This window comes from Colletotrichum gloeosporioides, assembly GCF_011800055.1.
Source record: "Colletotrichum gloeosporioides strain Lc1 chromosome Unknown consensus_17, whole genome shotgun sequence".
In the NCBI taxonomy this organism is placed as follows: domain Eukaryota; kingdom Fungi; phylum Ascomycota; class Sordariomycetes; order Glomerellales; family Glomerellaceae; genus Colletotrichum; species Colletotrichum gloeosporioides.
Genome location: NW_025544662.1, coordinates 611341 through 629113, shown reverse-complemented (window position 1 = coordinate 629113; position 17773 = coordinate 611341). Strand labels below are relative to the sequence as shown.

The window sequence follows — 17773 nt, the reverse complement described above, 5'->3', positions numbered from 1 at the left end:
ATCGTCGACCCAAGAAAGATGATCAACGGCTGGAAGTGGCCAAGCCCATATTCGCTCTTATTCACTCTGCCCGCCATGAGCGCCGCAGAGATGGGACCGATGAGGATGTTCCCGAGCCCTTTCCCAAAAGCCATCAACGCGTAGACCGGCCCGGGATCATCAGATAACACGGACCCGAACCTCTGCCATAAACAAGGAAAGCCGCCCGTCGCCAGTCCGAAGATGATCGAAAAGACTAGAAGAGATGCCAGCGATGACCCGTAGCCCCAGATCGTAAAGCTGGCCACGGCAGCCGAGAAGGAGGATGCGAATACCAGGGTGAGCACGTTCTTGACCCGATCCGAGACGTAGCCGAGGGCGAGCTGGCCAAATATCATGGCGAGGTTGTTCGCGGCCAGTATCAACGCGCCCGTCGTCCCGGAGAGGCCTAAGGACGTTGCGTACGTTGGCAAGTAAAGGAATGGGATGTAGTATCCCAGAGCTTCGAGGAGGTTGACGAACGCGAAGCAGTAGAACAGCGGCTTCTTCAAGAACCCAAAGTCGTCTTTGCGAAGCGTGCCTTGTCTGGAAACTGGCAAGCGCCCCTTGAGGAGCGGTATCACCGGCAAAACCGTAATGAATTGAACGACCGCCATTGCCCGCAGCGTCGTCTGATAACCGTACTTCGCCAGTAGCCACTCCAGAAGAAAGGGCAAGCCGACACCACTGCAGCCAGCGCCAGTCGACATTATACCAAAGGCGAACCCCCGTCGATGGACGAACCACTCATTCAGCATGCGTAGGACGGGGTAGTACAGCAGGGTAAACGCGAAGCCATAAAGGACGCCTTGCGTGGCAATTAAGCCGGGCACTGATGACATGAACGATGCCACAGCCAGTGAGACGCAGCAGCCCAGCCAGCCGACGACAATCATGTGCCGCTGCCACGCCTGAAAGCGCGCCACGAGTGGTGTCGCTATCGGGCCGCCTAGGAAGTAGACACTCGTCGCTACGGTGCCGATCACGGCGATATTGGAGTCTTGCTGGAAACTTGGGTGTTTAGTGTAGTAGTCCTGGAATACGCCGTATGACAGTGGGAATCCTGTGCAGATGTGTTAGCAAAGTGGCCCGTTCTAATGACCAAGGGTCGCATTCCCCATAAGACAGCCTCGACAATGAAGGAGCCGAACAGAAACGTCCAGGCAGACGTGCCCTTATCTGCAGGCGGCAAGGAGTGAGCGGAAGTGTCATCTGTAGTAATTGCTGGGTGTTGAGTGACGTCCTGGAGCTCGACGCTTTGTGTTTCTGAAGGCATCGTGTCAGAGGATGCCAGTGAATTGGGTTGCGAGGAAGGAAGACGGGCGGATGAGCTGTGAGACCGAAGCAGCAACAGAGGCATGACTGATAGCACAGAGCCAGCTTATTATACCAATCCATACCCCGCTTATTAGGTCTTGAATGTGGACTTATTTCCGAAGTTGCATTTCCGCCAGCTTGGCACGCCAGTCACCCTCGTCATTTGGTGTGCAGCAACCGGGCTATACCTGAATGCTGCAATTTTACCTATCGTGTCTGTGGGCTTGAAGAATTACAGTAATCCCCGTGGTTCGGTCTTTTCTGACGCGTATCCGGATGGATTTCCGCACTTTTGTTTCTCGCTACGGATAGACAAAACATTTTACTCGATTTGGGAAACGTGCTGGCTGGCTTTCGCATTAGTCGTCATCTGGGGGGCCGCAGGACGCGCAAGGTGACTGCCATAATGACAACAGTTTAAATCTAGTCTATTTTCCTTTCCTCTCAATTTTTCTCAGAACTCTAGCAGGGTTTCCAGCAACTACATGGTAAGGTGGGACGTCCTTGGAAATGTTAGTCCTAGTCAACATGAACCGCTGCCTCCTCATGATGAGCTTACCTTGGTCACCACGCTTCCTGCTCCCACTACACAGCCATTGCCGATCGTCACTCCGGGAAGGATGATGACGTTTCCTGCCAGCCAGCAGTCATCTCCGATCGTGACAGGCTTTCCATATTCCGGGCCATTCGTGCCATCCCGTAGGTCTGGGTCCAGTGGGTGAGTCCCGCTGTAGAGGGAGACATTCGGGCCAAACATGGTTCGGGACCCAATCGACACCAGGCACGTATCGATGATGGTGCAGTTGAAGTTGATGAAGACGTTCACGCCAACTTTGATGTTTGTTCCATAATCGATATTGATGGGCCTCTCAATCCAGGGATAACTCTGCAATATTTGGTCGTCTTCCTCAGTCGAGGCGCCTGGGGCAGGGAGAGGCGTGTCGTCATTCGTAATCCTGCCCAGTTGTTGTTATTCAATAAGGCCCTCAAGGGAAGGATGGGTAAAGGAAAAGGAAGATGCTCGCCACGCACTCTTTCCAATGCTGTGCTATTTCACGCCTGGTCAAATCGCCTGCTCTATTGAACCGGCCAACTGCCTCGCCACAACGTCTCCTGGCTGCGACAAGATTGGGGGTGAAAGCATAGTACAGTTCGCCCCGCTCCATGCGGGCAAGGTTATCGGCCTCGTCGACATTGGGGACCATCGTGAAATCGATTTGTCTGTCGGGAAACAAAAACCTACAAAAAGCCCTGGGAAATAATTCAAGACCGAAAGGAATCTTTACTAGAGAAGCTTGGGGAAAAGACTCAGTTCTTAAGCTTCATGTGAAGACCTCTCAGAACACTTACAAATGCAGCAGGGGAGACTGTGGCCCTCGAGCTAGTCCTTTTTCAGCTTTAACTATGCGCCGGTACGTACCGGACCAACCCGACAACTTTCCTTTCGCTTTATCCGAAGCCTCTGTGAGGAGTGTTTCCGTAAACAACGCAAATTTGTGTTCTTGTTGCTTCGTACCAGCCGACCTCGGCTACATCCACAATTACTGGCTGCATCAATCAGTCAAGTCCAAATTTCTGACTTCCTATTCTGGCGTCTCTCAGTAGACCAGCCCCTACGCCCCTGTGGACCCCGGCTCCCAAAGACGGGCTGTCACTGAGGGCCCACCGAGTTTCTCATCAGCAAGACACAACTTCTCCGGCGTGGGGGTCACAAGTCCAGCACAACCGCTTATTTAGCATGGACAACCACCAGATATCGGCTCAAAACTCAGAAAGCCCGTCAGGAGTATCTGATACGCCATGTCGACGGTCAAAGACCGGCTGCCAGCAATGCCGCCAACGCAAGAAAAAATGTGACGAAACCCACCCACGCTGTACCTCATGCATCAAAAGAGGGCTCTCCTGCGACTGGCAGCCTCCCAAACGCTGTAGCCAGCAGATCGCTCGCCGCCGCCATGCATTCAACAAAGACTTTACGGTCCAGTCAGAGATGCGCTCCCTGATCACCGTGTTCGCGCTCCCGCCGGCATCTGTACAGGATCGACTTATGTCACATTTCCGCGCAAAGAGTCCCCGTTGGCTCTCGGCGAGCGGTGGCGAAAAAAGCGAAGAGTATTTGGGACTCATCATCCCGGTTGCGATTCGGAATCCTGTCGTTCTCAATTGCATCCTGGCTTTGGCTGCGGGCGACATGTGCAAGTATGAGCCGGCGAGTTCTAACTTGCTCGGCCTTACGCATGGCTTCTACGGTCAGGCTGTGGCTGGAATCCACGCAGCTCTGAATAAGCAGAATGATCGATCTGAAAATTCTGCCGTTCCATCGCATCTCAGCGATGGTCATGAAGCCTGTCCGGGAGACGACATAGTACTTGCAATCATCCTCCTCTGTGTTCATGAGGTGAGACTCAGCTTCCGGATAGTAAACTCGCAACTAGAATTACTAACCATGCGTAGGCTGTCAACTACACTCATAGTGATAGGCTCATACCCCATGTCAATGCAGTGGCAGCTCTGTGTTATGGCAGTTGTCGAGACGCGAAGACAGATTCTCCTTTGCGAGCAATCACTATTGAGATATTCTGCTACTTTGCTGCCTTGATATCATTCTCTCACGGTCGAGAGCTTAAACTTGACTTGGCATCTCATATTTTCAACTCTCCTACTGTTTGGGGCAAGGGGTTTCACGGAACCTTGCTAGTACATCGATGCCGCGAAATCTTCTCAACCATTCTGAAAGTTGCTGTTCTTATCAAAAACACCTCCTTAGTTTCGACAGTGCCTTACCTTGTGTCTGTCGAGCTTCGAAACTTCGAAAGCCAACTTCTAAGCCTATCAACCGATGTAGAACCCGGTGCCGCAAAAACACACGAAGACACAACTTCCGAGTTGTACCGGCTCGCCTGTCTTGCGTATATCAAGCTGCTTCTTACGCCAACACTCAGCCATCGCTCGTTAGAAATACAGCTCCTCGTAAGGCGGTTTGTTGTCGAGCTCAGCCGTCTCCCATCCGACTCTCCGGCAAACAATATATTGTGCTGGCCACTGGTTGTCATTGGCCTTTGCTCAGTGATGGCGGTTCACCGTCGAGACATTGGAGGGAGATTGAGAAAAATGCATGAGACTTCGTGGAGGTCCGACATTGTGAGCAGAAGCGCTGAGTTCTTGTCCCAGAGATGGAAAGAGGATGTGCCATGCGATCACGAATGCAGGGAAGAACAGTCTCCAAGTGCAATTCAATGCGCATGTAACACCTCACGCTGCATCCCAAATGCTGCGAGGCGGCACTTTGATGTGCCAATAGTATTATTATAGTAACAGAGATCAATATGATTTCAGGAACAGGAAGCCATTCAGATCCTCAAGTGACCTAAGAACAATTGAAGCATCGCTCTATCTACGGGCACATGTTACTGAAGAGTCACCCATGTGTGCTGCTTACAACTTCAGAAGTTCTCGCGTATAGAACTACTGTAAGGAAGCTTTTTCTCAGTCAGAGAGAGTAGTAAACATCCATAGGTAGAAAACGTCCTCTTGTTCTTTGCTGGTCTCATAATCACTATCCCTCAGCCCGACCAAACCATATGGTAATCAAGTTTTCCAACGCTCAACAGTCAAATCCAGATAATTTCATGCGCTTTGGATAAGAATGCTTCATTTCGCAAATGTTAAAACAGACAATATTAGCGTACTAAATATTAAAATCGGCTTTTTGACATAATGCAACACATGTGATAACAAAAGCACAGCCTTTTTGAGTCTGTTTTCATGTAGCCGAATGACGTATAAGCATCGCGGGTATATCGTTCTCAATTCGAATTGCGCATAATCCATCGTGTCGTCCACTCATTGACCGGACCGTGCCGGCGAAACCATGTCGTTGAGTCGCTCATAACCTGCGTAGATTCCACCAAAAAAGGAGGCCTCTGGAGCCCCGCACACGCGGTGTGAAATCCGAACCCGGCGCATCTATCCCGCACCCCCCCCCCCCCCCCCCCCCCCCCCCATGGCAAACAGCATCCCTCACATCTATCGGTGTCTTCATCGGTATCCATGCCGGGTAAATCATCCAGAACCGGCGGTGTGGTGTTGCGGGGTACGGATGTGGTGACAGCTCATGCCTGTTGAAGCCAAAAGACTATTTCCGTTGCTGTTGGGCTCGCCTGGGATTACCCATGAATCACTCCATAATCGGCTCCCCTCTTCTGAGTCGCCATCCTTCTCTGACCAGCCAGAAGGACGCCATCACGGGCGTCGTCAAAAGAGCGAGCAGACCTCCGAGGACGCCCTTGAAAATTTGCGGAGCCCATTGCCTTTGGAAATACCAGTCCCAGTCACTGCCTGTTCCTCGCTTGCCAATGGCGGCCAAGATGCCAACGGAAGGCGCCCACAGCAAGAAAAATGACACGACAAAGATCAGGCCGATGCGAATGAACTGATCGACCAGGAACGCGGGCCACTTCTTGGAGCGTGCCGGAACAACTTGCCCACCATCTTCGATCGGAGCCAAAAGCATGAGCCATCGCCAAAGAGGACGAACAGGCTCCCTGTAAAAGCCAATGGGACGGATGGCGCCGTTCTTCAAATCGTGCTCGACAAGAATAAGCTCGATGAACCACGTAATCATAGTTTGGACGAGGATGGTGACCACTGCATCTCCAGCGAGGGTGTTGGGCAGCTGGAACAGGCGGATAGGGTGTGTTGCCAAGTTTTGGAATGAGTACATGCCTGCAAGTCGATCGTTAGCTGGCTATTCAAGTTGTCCATCACTTCTGCTGGTGGAAATCCGAGCAGGTCGGGGATTGTGGGCTGAACATGAACTCACCATAGGCTATGCCAAAGTTTATGCCCCCAGAGAAAATAGCGGCGCCGACACCGTCAAGCCCAAAAATGTAGAACGCCTGATGAGCCGTGAATCTCAAGGTGGGCTGTTTCTCGTGGTGGCTATTTGGCCGATTCTGTATGGCGGTCTCGACGTCGCTCGCGCGTCCTCCACTTTCCTCGACAGCATTCCCCTGCGATGCCTTCTGCTCCGAACTCTCCTCCACTGTCTGTTTCCAAAATCGCATGTTGTCTGTTGGTCCAAAGTTTCAGGCCCCGGCCCAGATCTTGTTCGAAAAGTCAAGAAAAAGAAGATGTTTCGATATCGTCGAACCAGGACGCGTCGTTCAGCAAACCATGCTTTCTGAAATCGGATAGTTGGTGTGGAAGAATATCACTAAAGACAGAAAGGAGGGCTTCGATGATGGTGGGTTCCAGGGTTCGGCAGCCTTTTTTCTTTTAACAAAAAAAGGGGTCCTGGATGAGGCTGACCCATGATCGCCGCTAATTTCCGGAACGACCGGGGAGCGTCGTCGAATTTTTTGCATGTCCCTGCTGTTGCTCGGTCAGTGGACTGTGAGATGGGCATAACGGATGCCCAAAAGCAAGCGATCAGTCAAGCGACATGCTAAAATCCACTAGTTTGTTGTTGAGTGGTGAATCCGCACGTACAAAAACAGGCCCGTGATCACTCGCCACCGCTTCTTGAAGTGGGATAAGTCAGCGCACAGACAGCGCTGCAAGATCGGAAGAGCCGGGGTTGCTACATAATTCGACAGTTGATTTGCCATCTAGAGTCATAGGGCAGATGCAGGTGGACACGCCTGTCTTACCGCTCTATGCATGATCGATCGACCTTATCGCAAACATACCCGCCTTGCATGATGCTTATGTCGAGGCATGTTTCCTCTTCTGGATACTCGAATCCTCCGGAGACGTCAGTTTCGTAATGGAGGGACGGAATCCGAGCTGGAGTTTCGGTCAAAACGTGGCTGTGCATCTTCGATAACATGCAGAGCCGGTTTAGAGTTGTTCATGCGAACACGGGGCCTGGGACAAGATTCGAAAAAAGAGACTGGAAGAAGCAGTATCATATGCCACGATGGCCCCAGTTCCCCCAGTTGCAAAGACGTATGCGAACGCGGGAGCCACATCTGCCAGCGCATACGGATCGACAGATGCCCGCCACCACAAGCTTTCTGGACGGGTTCCCCATGTGTGTCGGGGTGGGCGGCCCCGCTTGGACTGACTGATCGCCTCCGGTCCCGATGGGGGCCATCCCGGATGCAACGGCTGAAATGGATCTCTTCCGCGCACACCGTCCGTTGCCAACACCGCCTTCAACATGGATTTTCCTACGATGTCGAACCCTTCGAGAACCATCTCCCACCAATCACACGTGCAGTGCATGGAACGAGAGACGACGGATCCACGATCGAGAAGGCCCAGTCCCGTTCCAATGTGCATCAACCGCCCTTTTTTGCGTCTCATGTCTGAAGTGAGGGGAAACGAGCGGTTGGGCCAGGCTTTACCCCTCTCTCTATCCCTTGGAAGGAATGGCGATGCAGACCCATCAAATATGCTGTTTAAAGCACCTGACATCGAATGAAAATGCCAAACAAACCAGGAAGCCAGGCCTACATGAGATCAATGACTCGTCAATCCGTGAAACAACCGTCTTGTCGGGCATACATATATGTGGCTGGCCGTACCCGCTCGCGCCCCGGATCCCCCGCCCCCAGCTTTCGTTCCACCAAGGCCGAGCGATTGTGACATAAGAGGCGAAAAACGATCCAAACGTGCCAGGTGCACTGAGAAAAGAACGGAAACGGTCACTTTGATTGTGAAATCGCGTCGCCGAGCGCAACACCGAAGCTTCCTCTCTGCGAAAGGCTGAAATGCTGGACGGTTACCTCTGCGACCCGGACGAAAAGACGAGAGGAACAGCCATGGATATCGACGAGAAAAGCACTGCCTTTTCAGAGGCACAGATGTGCGCGACTGTGAGCAATGTCTGACCCATTTCCTGCGCGCTCAAGCTGACTCTTTCGCCGTCTTAGCCGCCCAACACCAGGAGACACACCATCAACACCGCGATGACTACGACAATCATACCAGAACCCACACCTCCCGTCCCCGATGCCCAACGCAGATTTTCCTGGCTCCCACGGTCGGCAACGCCGTCCCTTCGCAGCCCCACCTTCCGCCGACGCACGGCGAGCCCTTTTGACGATGATGACTACTCGTATTCCGACAGCAACCCCTTCAGCGAGGATTTCAGACAACTGAATGAGTCTCCCGAAGGAGATCCCTTCCGGGACGAGAACCCGTTCGAAGACGGGGAGTACGAGCTGCCTCCGGGACCGAAGCGAGAGGGAACTTGGACGAAGTTCAAGAAGGCGATGAGTCCGAAGCGGGCAATCAGTAAATGGAAATATCGAAAGGTCAAACCTGGTGCAAACAGGACTGAAAGCCCGGATCAAGAGGAAGAAGTGGACCAATGCGATCCGCACGGACAGGTCTCTTGAGAACGATTTCCATGTTTTTCTTTTCGTTCACGGTGCGTACTTTGATTTACTGGGATTTGGGATGGGGGTTTCAAAACTTACGCGACAAGAGCGAGCCGGGGTCTTGCTCTTCCACAAATACATACGATACCAGCAACAACAGATTTTGGATGGTCTACGTTGTCTTTGTTTTTCGAGGACTTTGTAGTTGATATCCCGAGAGCAGCGCTCTCTCAGCACTTTTCAATACGAACATTTCAAATGCAATTGTCTATGCTGACAGGCGACTCTAATGAATATACAGCGACGCCGAGTGCTTCGCCCTTTGCTCCTTACTTTCTCCCCTACAGAGATCGTGTGTAAATGTCATCTGACGTTGTGGGCAAGACTATCTCGGTAAGAGTGCATATCATTCAAAGGATCATCTCTCATTTAAGCTTTGGCTTTGGTCCTATTGGACACCAGACCTGTCAGTGTCAAAGTGCGAGTGCGCATCTGCATGAAAAACTCAATTCAATCCGAACCCTAAATATCCAAACGTCGACCCAAGAGTTCTCTCAAAGTCTTACGTTTGCCCAAAGTACCACGTTTTCTGACGTTAAGTTCTCCCTCCGACATCAAACAGGCCTCTTGTTGGCCAAAGCCTTCCCCGATTCTTCTCTGTCAGTGATTTGGACTCTGATATCAAGCTTGCATAAATGAGACGTTGGGAGACGTGCATGCGCTCGGGCGAATTCGCGAGTTACCTACTATATGGGGCCAACAGAACTTTTCAGCATTTATGCCCTTGAAGCCTGTTCGCCAAAATGCTTGAACGCCAAGGAAGCTTCAGACCTCGGCAGTTTCCGACAGGTTAAATGCAATACTCATGCGATGGAGTCCGGTAGTTGCTCCAAAACGGGGCGGGAAGGTGACGAAATGGTACCACTTAACGGAAGCTCTTATGGTTTAATCGAAAGGTGAGATTAATTTGGATAGCCCGAGAGCCGGTGCTGAACTATTTCATGACCATGTATCTCAAGGTCCGAGACACAACTACGGTAATATACATTATTCTTAACGACAATATGCAACTACATCTGCTATGACTTGGGCTTCAGAGGCAGAACCGGCCATTCATAATCTCTCTTGACCGTAGCCCGAAAGTTCCACTCCCCGGCTCCGACGACCTCAGTTCTCTCCCCTTCTATTCCCGGAAGGACCACCTCAACCGTGACACCGTATGGGACTGAAACCTCTAGCTGTAGCGTTTCTGTCTCATCATTTCCCTTCAAAGTACGCCATGAGCAAGAAACGGTACCATGACGACTTAGATGGGCAGCAGATGCATAGATAAATTCGGCCCCGAGCACCGGCGCCACCCGACAGCGAGTCCAGCCCGGTTCAAGCCTTTGGAGTCCCGCCACCCTCTCGTACAGGAACTTCGCGATTGCCCCAAAGGCGTAGTGGTTGAACGAGGTCATCTCGCCGGGGTTGATGCTCCCATCGGGCAACATGGAATCCCATCTCTCCCAAACGGTTGTTGCGCCCATTGTGATAGGATAAAGCCAAGAAGGGCATTCCTTCTCTAGTAGCATGCTATAAGCGACTTGAGTATGACCTGTCGAAAATAAGGCTTCACACAAAAAGGGAGTTCCCGCAAAGCCAGTAGCAATCTTGAAGTTGTTCTTCCTCACAAGTTCAACAAGTCTCGCTCCGGCGGTGATTCGTTGTTGGGGGTTGAGAATGTCAAGGCAAATCGCCAGTGCGTATGCTGCTTGCGTATCTGATACGATGCGGCCATTCTGGGTGACATACTCTTGATGAAACTCTGACTTCGCGGCATCGGCTTCTTTCTCGAATTCGGCTTGTTTGTCTTTGTGTCCCAAGATTGCGGAAATTCGGGCCATCAGATTCAGACTTTGAAGAAGGAACATGTTGGCAACCATCTTGGCATCAGTGGGCGATTTCCAAGGTGCGTCAGGAGGTGCCGCTGGATCAAGCCAATCCTTCGCAAAGTCAGTCATTCTTCAATTCAAGTTGTCACAAGTCTGGAGTTCACAGAAACATACCCCAAGCTGAAAGACGGAAGTATCCCATAGATGGATTGCTCCAGACTTGTTTCTGGGCAACACCATCATCCAAGTCAACATACTGTTGTACTGCTGCGCCAAGATGGCCTCGTCGCCAGTCTCCTGGTACAGTGCCCATGGACCGAGGATGGTCACGTCGTGCCATATTGCACACGGAACCCTTCTGCACCAGATGGGATCGGGTAATGTGGCGTTAGGGCTCACCATTGGAGGAACACCGCCAAGGACACCTTGGTCGTACTCGACATCGATGAGCCAATTCTTCAACATTCCAAAACAGTCGTAAATGAGAGAGGCGGTAGGCGCAAATAAGGCCAGATCGCCAGACCAGCCGAGCCGCTCGTCGCGCTGTGGACAATCAGTTGGCACTGAAAGGAAGTTTCCTCGCATGCCCCAGGTGATGTTCTCATATAGCTTGTTGAGCATCTCATCGGAACATGAGAACAATCCAACAGGTTTCATATCGGTGTGGCACACAACTGCCTCAACGGAAGTCATGATATCGTGATCCCCAGTCCATCCTTCAATCTGGGCGTATCTGAAACCGTGAAAGGTGAAACGCGGCTCATACTGTTCACCCTCAGGGCTGCCCTTGAGAACAAACTCGTCGACAGCTTTGCAGATCCTCAACGGACGAGTGCCAAGTTCTCCGTGCTCCAGAACTTCGGCGTGCGAAAGCTTGATCATTTGGCCCCGTGAGCCGCTGATGTTCGTCAACTTAAGATAGCCAACTAGATTCTGGCCGAAGTCGACGATAGTTTTCCCCGTAGGTGTGGTGATTTGTTCGACTGGCTTGAGAACTTCAACTCTTCTAACGGGCTCTCCAAATCCAGCGACTAATTTGGTCGACTCGGGTAAGAATGGCAACACAAGAACAGGCTGCCAGCGGGAAACGTCGAAGTCTCTAGTGGTGACCGGGCTGGACCATTTCTCGATCTCTAGAGTCGCATCATATTTCTCTCCATCGTATAGCTCGGCAAGCTTGATAGGGCCCCTGGTGACATGCCAGGAGCTATCAGTGCCGATGGACTCAACGCGACCGTCGGAGAACGTGATCTCAAGTTGCGAAATGAGTGCTGTATGAGGGCCCCAAATGTTGCGATGCCCGCCCTCGAAGCCGATCCTGCCAGAAAACCACCCTTCTGCGACTCTTACCCCGATGCAATTCTCTGGGCTATCGATGTTCAATAGATCAATGACATCATAGGTCTGATACTGCAGTCTTCCGGCGTAAGAGGTCCAACCAGGAGCCAGGAAATAATCACCGACTCTTCGGCCATTGATCTCTGCTTCGTAAACCCCTTGCGCAGTGATGTATAAGCGAGCTTGAGCTACGCGCCCTTTGACAGCGAAACCTTTGCGGAACAGTTGCTCGGGATCCGGCGCGGACGTCCCAGGGCCCCAAGGCGCAGCAATGCGCTCGCAGTGCCAGTCTGCGCGACTGAGGAGACCGATTTCAAGATGAGATGCTTCACTCCAGTCGGTACAAGTCTCCTCTTGACCCCAGATCCTAACGCGGACAGAGACCTTTTGTCGAGACTGCAACGGCTTCGAAAAGGGCCAAGGGACAAGAGAGCGCTGAGCTGAGTCGATTTTGACTGTCGTCACTCGAGGTTCCTGGACATTCGCTACATGTTCCGACAGCTCAACTTCGTATGATCGCTGAGTGAACTCAAACGTTGCACTCTGAATCTTCCAAGAGATACGGGGAGTTGTCTCTTGAACCCCAACGGTGTTCGGTGCGTGATAGTGTTCAAACTGAATATCGGACACAAAAGCCATGATGAGAGGCAGGACGAAAGAAGATATACCGATATTGCTTGGAAGATGTTCAGATTATGCCAATGCGCACAATCTGCCTTGCAGTATGGTATGTAAATGTCGGTATCTGCTAGCAAAGGCCGCCTTCTCGACCTTACCATCCCCGTGTCAATATCCCCTTTGCGATAAAGCTCAAGCACTTCGGGGTAGCTTGGAGCGACCTGCGTCCAAGAACTTGTGTCAACACGAAGGGCTGGCTATCCAACACGGAGAGGTGACAACAAGAGGGGTTGGTGGTCACACTAAAGCTGAGGAGGTGTATCCACCCGTATTCGTACGTACATCGTATTGATGCGGGGCCACTCCTTGAGGGACTCAGCACGGGGTGAACATTACTGCCAAGTCGCCCTAACCACTAACCTCCGCCGATTCATGCTGTTTTGGAAGTAAAAGGGAAAGAAGAAACTGCTCATGGTTGCTTCTTAGAATCATTCGGGTCAGCGTCGGGGCCGAAGAGAAGCGAGTGACAATGAATGCCACTTCACTTAGTGATCCAGGTTGAGATTCACTGCATGGCTTGAAGCAACAAATCTTTCATATGGCAAGTTTCAGTTCGCCGCCGACATCAAGTTCTGATTTGTTTTCAAAAGTTTGTTGATCCAATTGGCCAATATGGCGAACGAAGCCGCCATGTTCCAGGCCGGCGATCTGGTTGCCTACAGTCAAACCACCGGCCATGACCTGCCAGTCGAAGAGCTTCGCCTGCCTGCCGAATTCACTTGGGGGACTGCCACTGCAGCCTTTCAAGTCGAAGGCGCTGTTGACCAGGACGGCAAGGGCAAATCAATCTGGGATACCTACACTCATCTCGAGCCATCGCGAACCAATGGCCAGAACGCAGATGTTGCCTGCGATCATTACAACCGCGTGGATGAGGATGTGGCCCTTATGTCATCCCTTGGTGTGGACGTCTACCGCTTTTCCCTGGCCTGGACTCGCATAATACCATCAGGAGGTCGGAACGACGCCGTCAACGAGAAGGGCGTTGCTTTCTACAACAGGCTCATCGACAAACTTCTGGCCCATAACATTGAGCCAGTGGTCACTCTATATCACTGGGATCTACCTCAGGAGCTCTATGATCGGTATGGAGGTTTTCTCGACACGGCAGAATTTAAGGCCGATTTTGAGAATTTTGCGCGCATCTGCTTCGCTCGCTTTGGCGACAGGGTGAAGAAATGGGTTACGTTCAACGAGCCGTACATCATCTCGATCTTCGCTCACCACAATGGTGTTCTTGCACCTGGTCGGTGTGCAGCGACTGGCTCTGATACTAAGAGGGAGCCGTGGAGAGTCGGGCATAGCATCATCATATCCCATGTCTCAGTCGTTCAGATTTACGACAAAGAGTTCCAGTCTGACCAGAAGGGTGTTATATCTATCGTGCTCAACGGGCACTTTTATGAGCCATTTGACGCTGAGAGTCAGGTTCATAGAGACGCGGCGCAACGTCGGATGGAATTTTACATTGGCTGGTTTGGAGATCCAGTGTTCCTCGGCCAGGATTACCCAGACTCCATGAGACGGTATCTTGGCGATCGGCTGCCCAAGTTCACACGCGAAGAACAAGATCTACTCCGGGAGACAGCTTCTATTAACGCGTTCTACGGCATGAACCACTACTCAACCAAGTACGCCCGCGCCTTATCCACTCCTCCAGCCGAGGATGATTGGACCGGAAACATCGAAGAGTCTTCAGTGAACGCGCAGGGCGTAGAAATAGGGCCAGTGTCTGGTGTGCAGTGGTTGCGTCTTGCACCTGAAGGCTTCCGCAAGCTGCTCAACTGGGTCTGGGACCGCTACCAACTCCCTGTGATTATCACTGAGAACGGATGTCCTTGTCCCGGGGAGGATGATGTTGCTGTTGCGGTCGAGGATGGATTTCGCCAACGTTATTTCGGACTCTATCTCGACGCCATCTCACGCGCGATCTACGAAGACGGAGTGCGCGTGGAGGGGTATTATGCGTGGACTTTGATGGACAATTTTGGTAAGTTTCCCGCCATTAGACGTCTCGATAGTCCTTAGCGGTAGTGAATTTTGGCTGATATTACTTTCAGAATGGTCTGCTGGATTCGGCCCACGCTTTGGCATCGTGCACACGGATTTCAATACACTGCAGCGAACACCGAAAAAGTCGGCGTTATATTTGAGAGATACTTTCCGAAGACGCAGAGAGATCATCTCATGATTCATGCATGTTACATTAGCTCGATAGTTACATTCACTTTAACAGATATCTTGCCACCAGAATGGCTAAAAAGGTCGGGCTGTCAATGAATTGCGTCTCTCCTCGGTATCGGTGTCCGAGTGCGCCGCTTCTCCGCTTCCCAGTCCCGATCCGGACACGGAGCCCAACGGTGGGTCGCGGCCGCTATTCTCAGCCCGCGTCGCACCGCCCCGAATGTATTCCGGAGAGCATCAATCAACATGTTGTGACTCAACAACTAGGCAGAATAGGCCTGAGCCTCTTCAGAGCTTAGATGTCAAGTTCTGGGCCTCGTGAGCTTCTCTAGACGCGAGATGAGTGGATACTGCTGCCTGATGCCTGCCAAGGCGATTTCGGTGAATTAGCGCGCTATAACGCTCTGAATTTGTTGATGTACTGTCATCTTCCATGCTGATTCGTCAAACTCTATGTTCTCGCAGAATCACTAGCATTCATTTCACCAATAAGAAATCAAGCCTTAATACCGCTGGCAAGTAACATCGGCCTGCGGCTATCACTGATGCAAATCTCCAGGCGTCATGGTGATTGTGGGACATTTCTCGGGTTACCTAAGCAGTCAGCCACGCCTTAAGACACTTCATAAGCAGTCTATTTCAGCTTTGATAAAACCCTCACCTCAAATTCTTACTGCCGTCAGCTCAAGGTTTCTTGAAATCTTTGCTACCGGACTGACAACCAGTCCAAGCTGATTGAAACGCTACATCATGGAAGAGGTACCTTGGTCCTTTGACACGGAAGGCAGCTGCTTTCCCGATCGTCGGACGTTCAGAGACATGGAGAGTCAACCTTCAGGCATGGACTCCTTTTTCCCTGGTTATAGCATCGCCGTAGAGCTTTTCAAGCGGCACCTTGGGTTCGACTTGTCCTATTATGTTCCCTTCATTCTTATTTTGGGAATGACCGGATTTGCTTGGGCGTACATCGGGGAGCACGTCCGCAGTATCATCAAGACTTGTTTCATGACCACTGCAGAGATTCGGCCAGACGACGAGATTTACGTGAGTTCCTCTTCATCCGTTCTTCTGTTTTTCTTCCTCTAAGGTACGAGTTGCTGAACATGAACATAGAATGTCATCATGTCCTGGGTCGCCCGCCAACCGTTCGGGTCCAACTCGAGGCATTTCATCGTCAATATGGATCTTAACTCATCAGTGTGGTCTCCATGGGCGTGGAGAGATGAACTTGATGACAGCGGTTCATCGGCACGAAACGATAAATTCCAGCCAAAGCCTCTGGCATACACGCCGAGCTTTGGCAAGCACCTGTTCTGGTACAAAGGCTGGCCTATTTTCTTTAGAAGGGACAAGGATAACCAGCAACCGAATTCCCTCTCGAACATGAAACGCGAGGAGATTAGTCTCTGGTGTTTTGGATATAGTCCGGCTATCTTGAAAGATCTTCTTGACGAGGCTCACAGGGAATATCTGAGGAAGGACGACAATAAGACCATGATCTACCGCGCAAACCTGCAGCCGCGCTTGGGACCCACCTGGCAGCGATGCATGGCAAGGGAGCCAAGAAACTTTTCGACAATTGTCACTCGAACCGGTCTGAAGGAGTCTATCATCGACGACATCACGGACTATTTGTCGCCAGAGACTCGGATGTGGTACACGGACTGCGGCATTCCATGGAGGCGAGGGTACCTGTTCGCGGGTCCTCCAGGTACTGGAAAGTCGTCATTCTCATTTGCTCTTGCGGGTCACTTCAAGCTTCGCATATATACTGTCAGCTTAAGTTCGTCAAACGCATCTGAAGAGAACTTGGCGTCGCTGTTTACTCAGCTCCCGCAGGTCTGCATCGTCCTCTTTGAGGATATCGACGCCGCCGGTCTCACTTCAACCAGAGACCCTGCTGCCGGGAAGAACGGGGGCAAGTCTTCTGGTAACGGAAAGCTTTCCTTGTCTGGGCTTCTGAACTTGCTAGACGGTGTTGCCAGTCAGGAAGGTCGCATTCTGATCATGTCGACCAATCACGTCGAGAACTTAGACAAAGCGCTTATCAGGCCTGGCCGCGTAGACATGACTGTTCACTTCACCTCCGCGGATACCCAGATTACGGCAGCAATCTTCAGAACTGTTTTCGCGTCACTGGACAAGGCAGCCAAGGAGGAACGGTTGATTCACGGTGAACGAAAACCTCGGGAAGCTTCGGCTAGAATTCGGGAGCTCTCAGAGCAGTTTGCTGCCAAGATCCCTTCGGGCGAGTTCAGTCCGGCTGAGGTCCAGGGATATTTGATCAAGCACAAGCGGCAGCCGGAAGTCGCTGTTTCTTGTGCCGAGGATTGGGTGCACGCTATGAGACTGGAGAAGGCAGCTAGCAAGAATACGGCGGTTGTTACTGATGAGGGGGAGGAGGAAAGCAGTGCCCAGAACACGGGCGAAGGTAGTTCCGATGAAGAATCGGATGCCTGAAGATAATGGGGAGTTGTACCCTTGAACAGCCTCTCCTTATCTTTGCCTAGTTTAGAACATTCTACAGCATGTTCTCATCCGTCTTTGGGCAGAAGTATTGTATACTTACCTTCCATACTCCCGACGTTTTGGCGTCCAGGTCCGGGCATGGAGCGCAGACACAGTCGATCCACCAGCCTGGTAGTAGACCCGGACGTTTGCCTAAGTAGTATGTCTTCCCTCTTGTCCTTGCACCCAACTATGCAGCATTATTGTTATTGTCATCTTTTACTGGTGGAGTAGTCGTGAAGGATGCATTCGGTTGTTGCTGGCTGCATACCAACCCAAGCCGAGAAAGGCCACTGTTTGTTCCTACACAAACATGCATCGTCTCGCGCCAAAAGGAGACATTCTGTTTCTTCAGGATTCAATTTGAGCTCATCCGTATCACAAAAAGTCCAAGCGATCGTATTAGGAGGTTACTCTTCCCCGCATTTCATTTCGCCAGATCTTGATCTCAATCTACCGTATTCCCGTATCTCGTACGTATACCGTAACCCCAGTTTTCCTCGGCACAGACGGGGCCTCCGACGGGCC

At 51.6% G+C, this 17773-nt stretch overlaps 7 protein-coding genes across 7 annotated transcripts; 4 read left to right on the top strand and 3 right to left on the bottom strand.

Annotated features, from left to right (window-relative positions):
* Positions 1-133: 133 nt before the first annotated feature.
* GCG54_00011092 (putative acetyltransferase) lies at positions 134-2540 on the bottom strand (the record flags this gene model as incomplete). The annotated part of the gene is made up of 4 exons (XM_045411002.1): positions 134-182; positions 259-1022; positions 1895-2291; positions 2368-2540. The coding sequence occupies 4 exons, from the start codon at positions 2538-2540 to the stop codon at positions 134-136; spliced, it is 1383 nt and encodes a 460-aa protein (XP_045268060.1).
* A 533-nt stretch (positions 2541-3073) lies between these two features.
* GCG54_00011091 (uncharacterized protein) lies at positions 3074-4647 on the top strand (the record flags this gene model as incomplete). The annotated part of the gene is made up of 2 exons (XM_045411001.1): positions 3074-3733; positions 3790-4647. The coding sequence occupies 2 exons, from the start codon at positions 3074-3076 to the stop codon at positions 4645-4647; spliced, it is 1518 nt and encodes a 505-aa protein (XP_045268059.1).
* Positions 4648-5512: 865 nt separating this feature from the next.
* GCG54_00011090 (uncharacterized protein) lies at positions 5513-6401 on the bottom strand (the record flags this gene model as incomplete). Its single annotated transcript, XM_045411000.1, has 2 exons — positions 5513-6060; positions 6158-6401. The coding sequence occupies 2 exons, from the start codon at positions 6399-6401 to the stop codon at positions 5513-5515; spliced, it is 792 nt and encodes a 263-aa protein (XP_045268058.1).
* Positions 6402-8051: 1650 nt separating this feature from the next.
* On the top strand, positions 8052-8681 carry GCG54_00011089 (uncharacterized protein; the record flags this gene model as incomplete). Its single annotated transcript, XM_045410999.1, has 2 exons — positions 8052-8156; positions 8214-8681. 2 exons carry the CDS (start codon positions 8052-8054, stop codon positions 8679-8681), a joined length of 573 nt encoding a protein of 190 aa, XP_045268057.1.
* A 1061-nt stretch (positions 8682-9742) lies between these two features.
* On the bottom strand, positions 9743-12514 carry GCG54_00011088 (uncharacterized protein; the record flags this gene model as incomplete). The annotated part of the gene is made up of 2 exons (XM_045410998.1): positions 9743-10648; positions 10712-12514. The coding sequence occupies 2 exons, from the start codon at positions 12512-12514 to the stop codon at positions 9743-9745; spliced, it is 2709 nt and encodes a 902-aa protein (XP_045268056.1).
* Positions 12515-13165: 651 nt separating this feature from the next.
* Positions 13166-14744, top strand: GCG54_00011087 (Beta-glucosidase 1B; the record flags this gene model as incomplete). Its single annotated transcript, XM_045410997.1, is given in 2 exon segments — positions 13166-14543; positions 14563-14744. 2 exon segments carry the CDS (start codon positions 13166-13168, stop codon positions 14742-14744), a joined length of 1560 nt encoding a protein of 519 aa, XP_045268055.1.
* A 743-nt stretch (positions 14745-15487) lies between these two features.
* Positions 15488-17197, top strand: GCG54_00011086 (putative mitochondrial chaperone BCS1-B; the record flags this gene model as incomplete). The annotated part of the gene is made up of 2 exons (XM_045410996.1): positions 15488-15781; positions 15851-17197. 2 exons carry the CDS (start codon positions 15488-15490, stop codon positions 17195-17197), a joined length of 1641 nt encoding a protein of 546 aa, XP_045268054.1.
* Between the last annotated feature and the right edge of the window lie 576 nt (positions 17198-17773).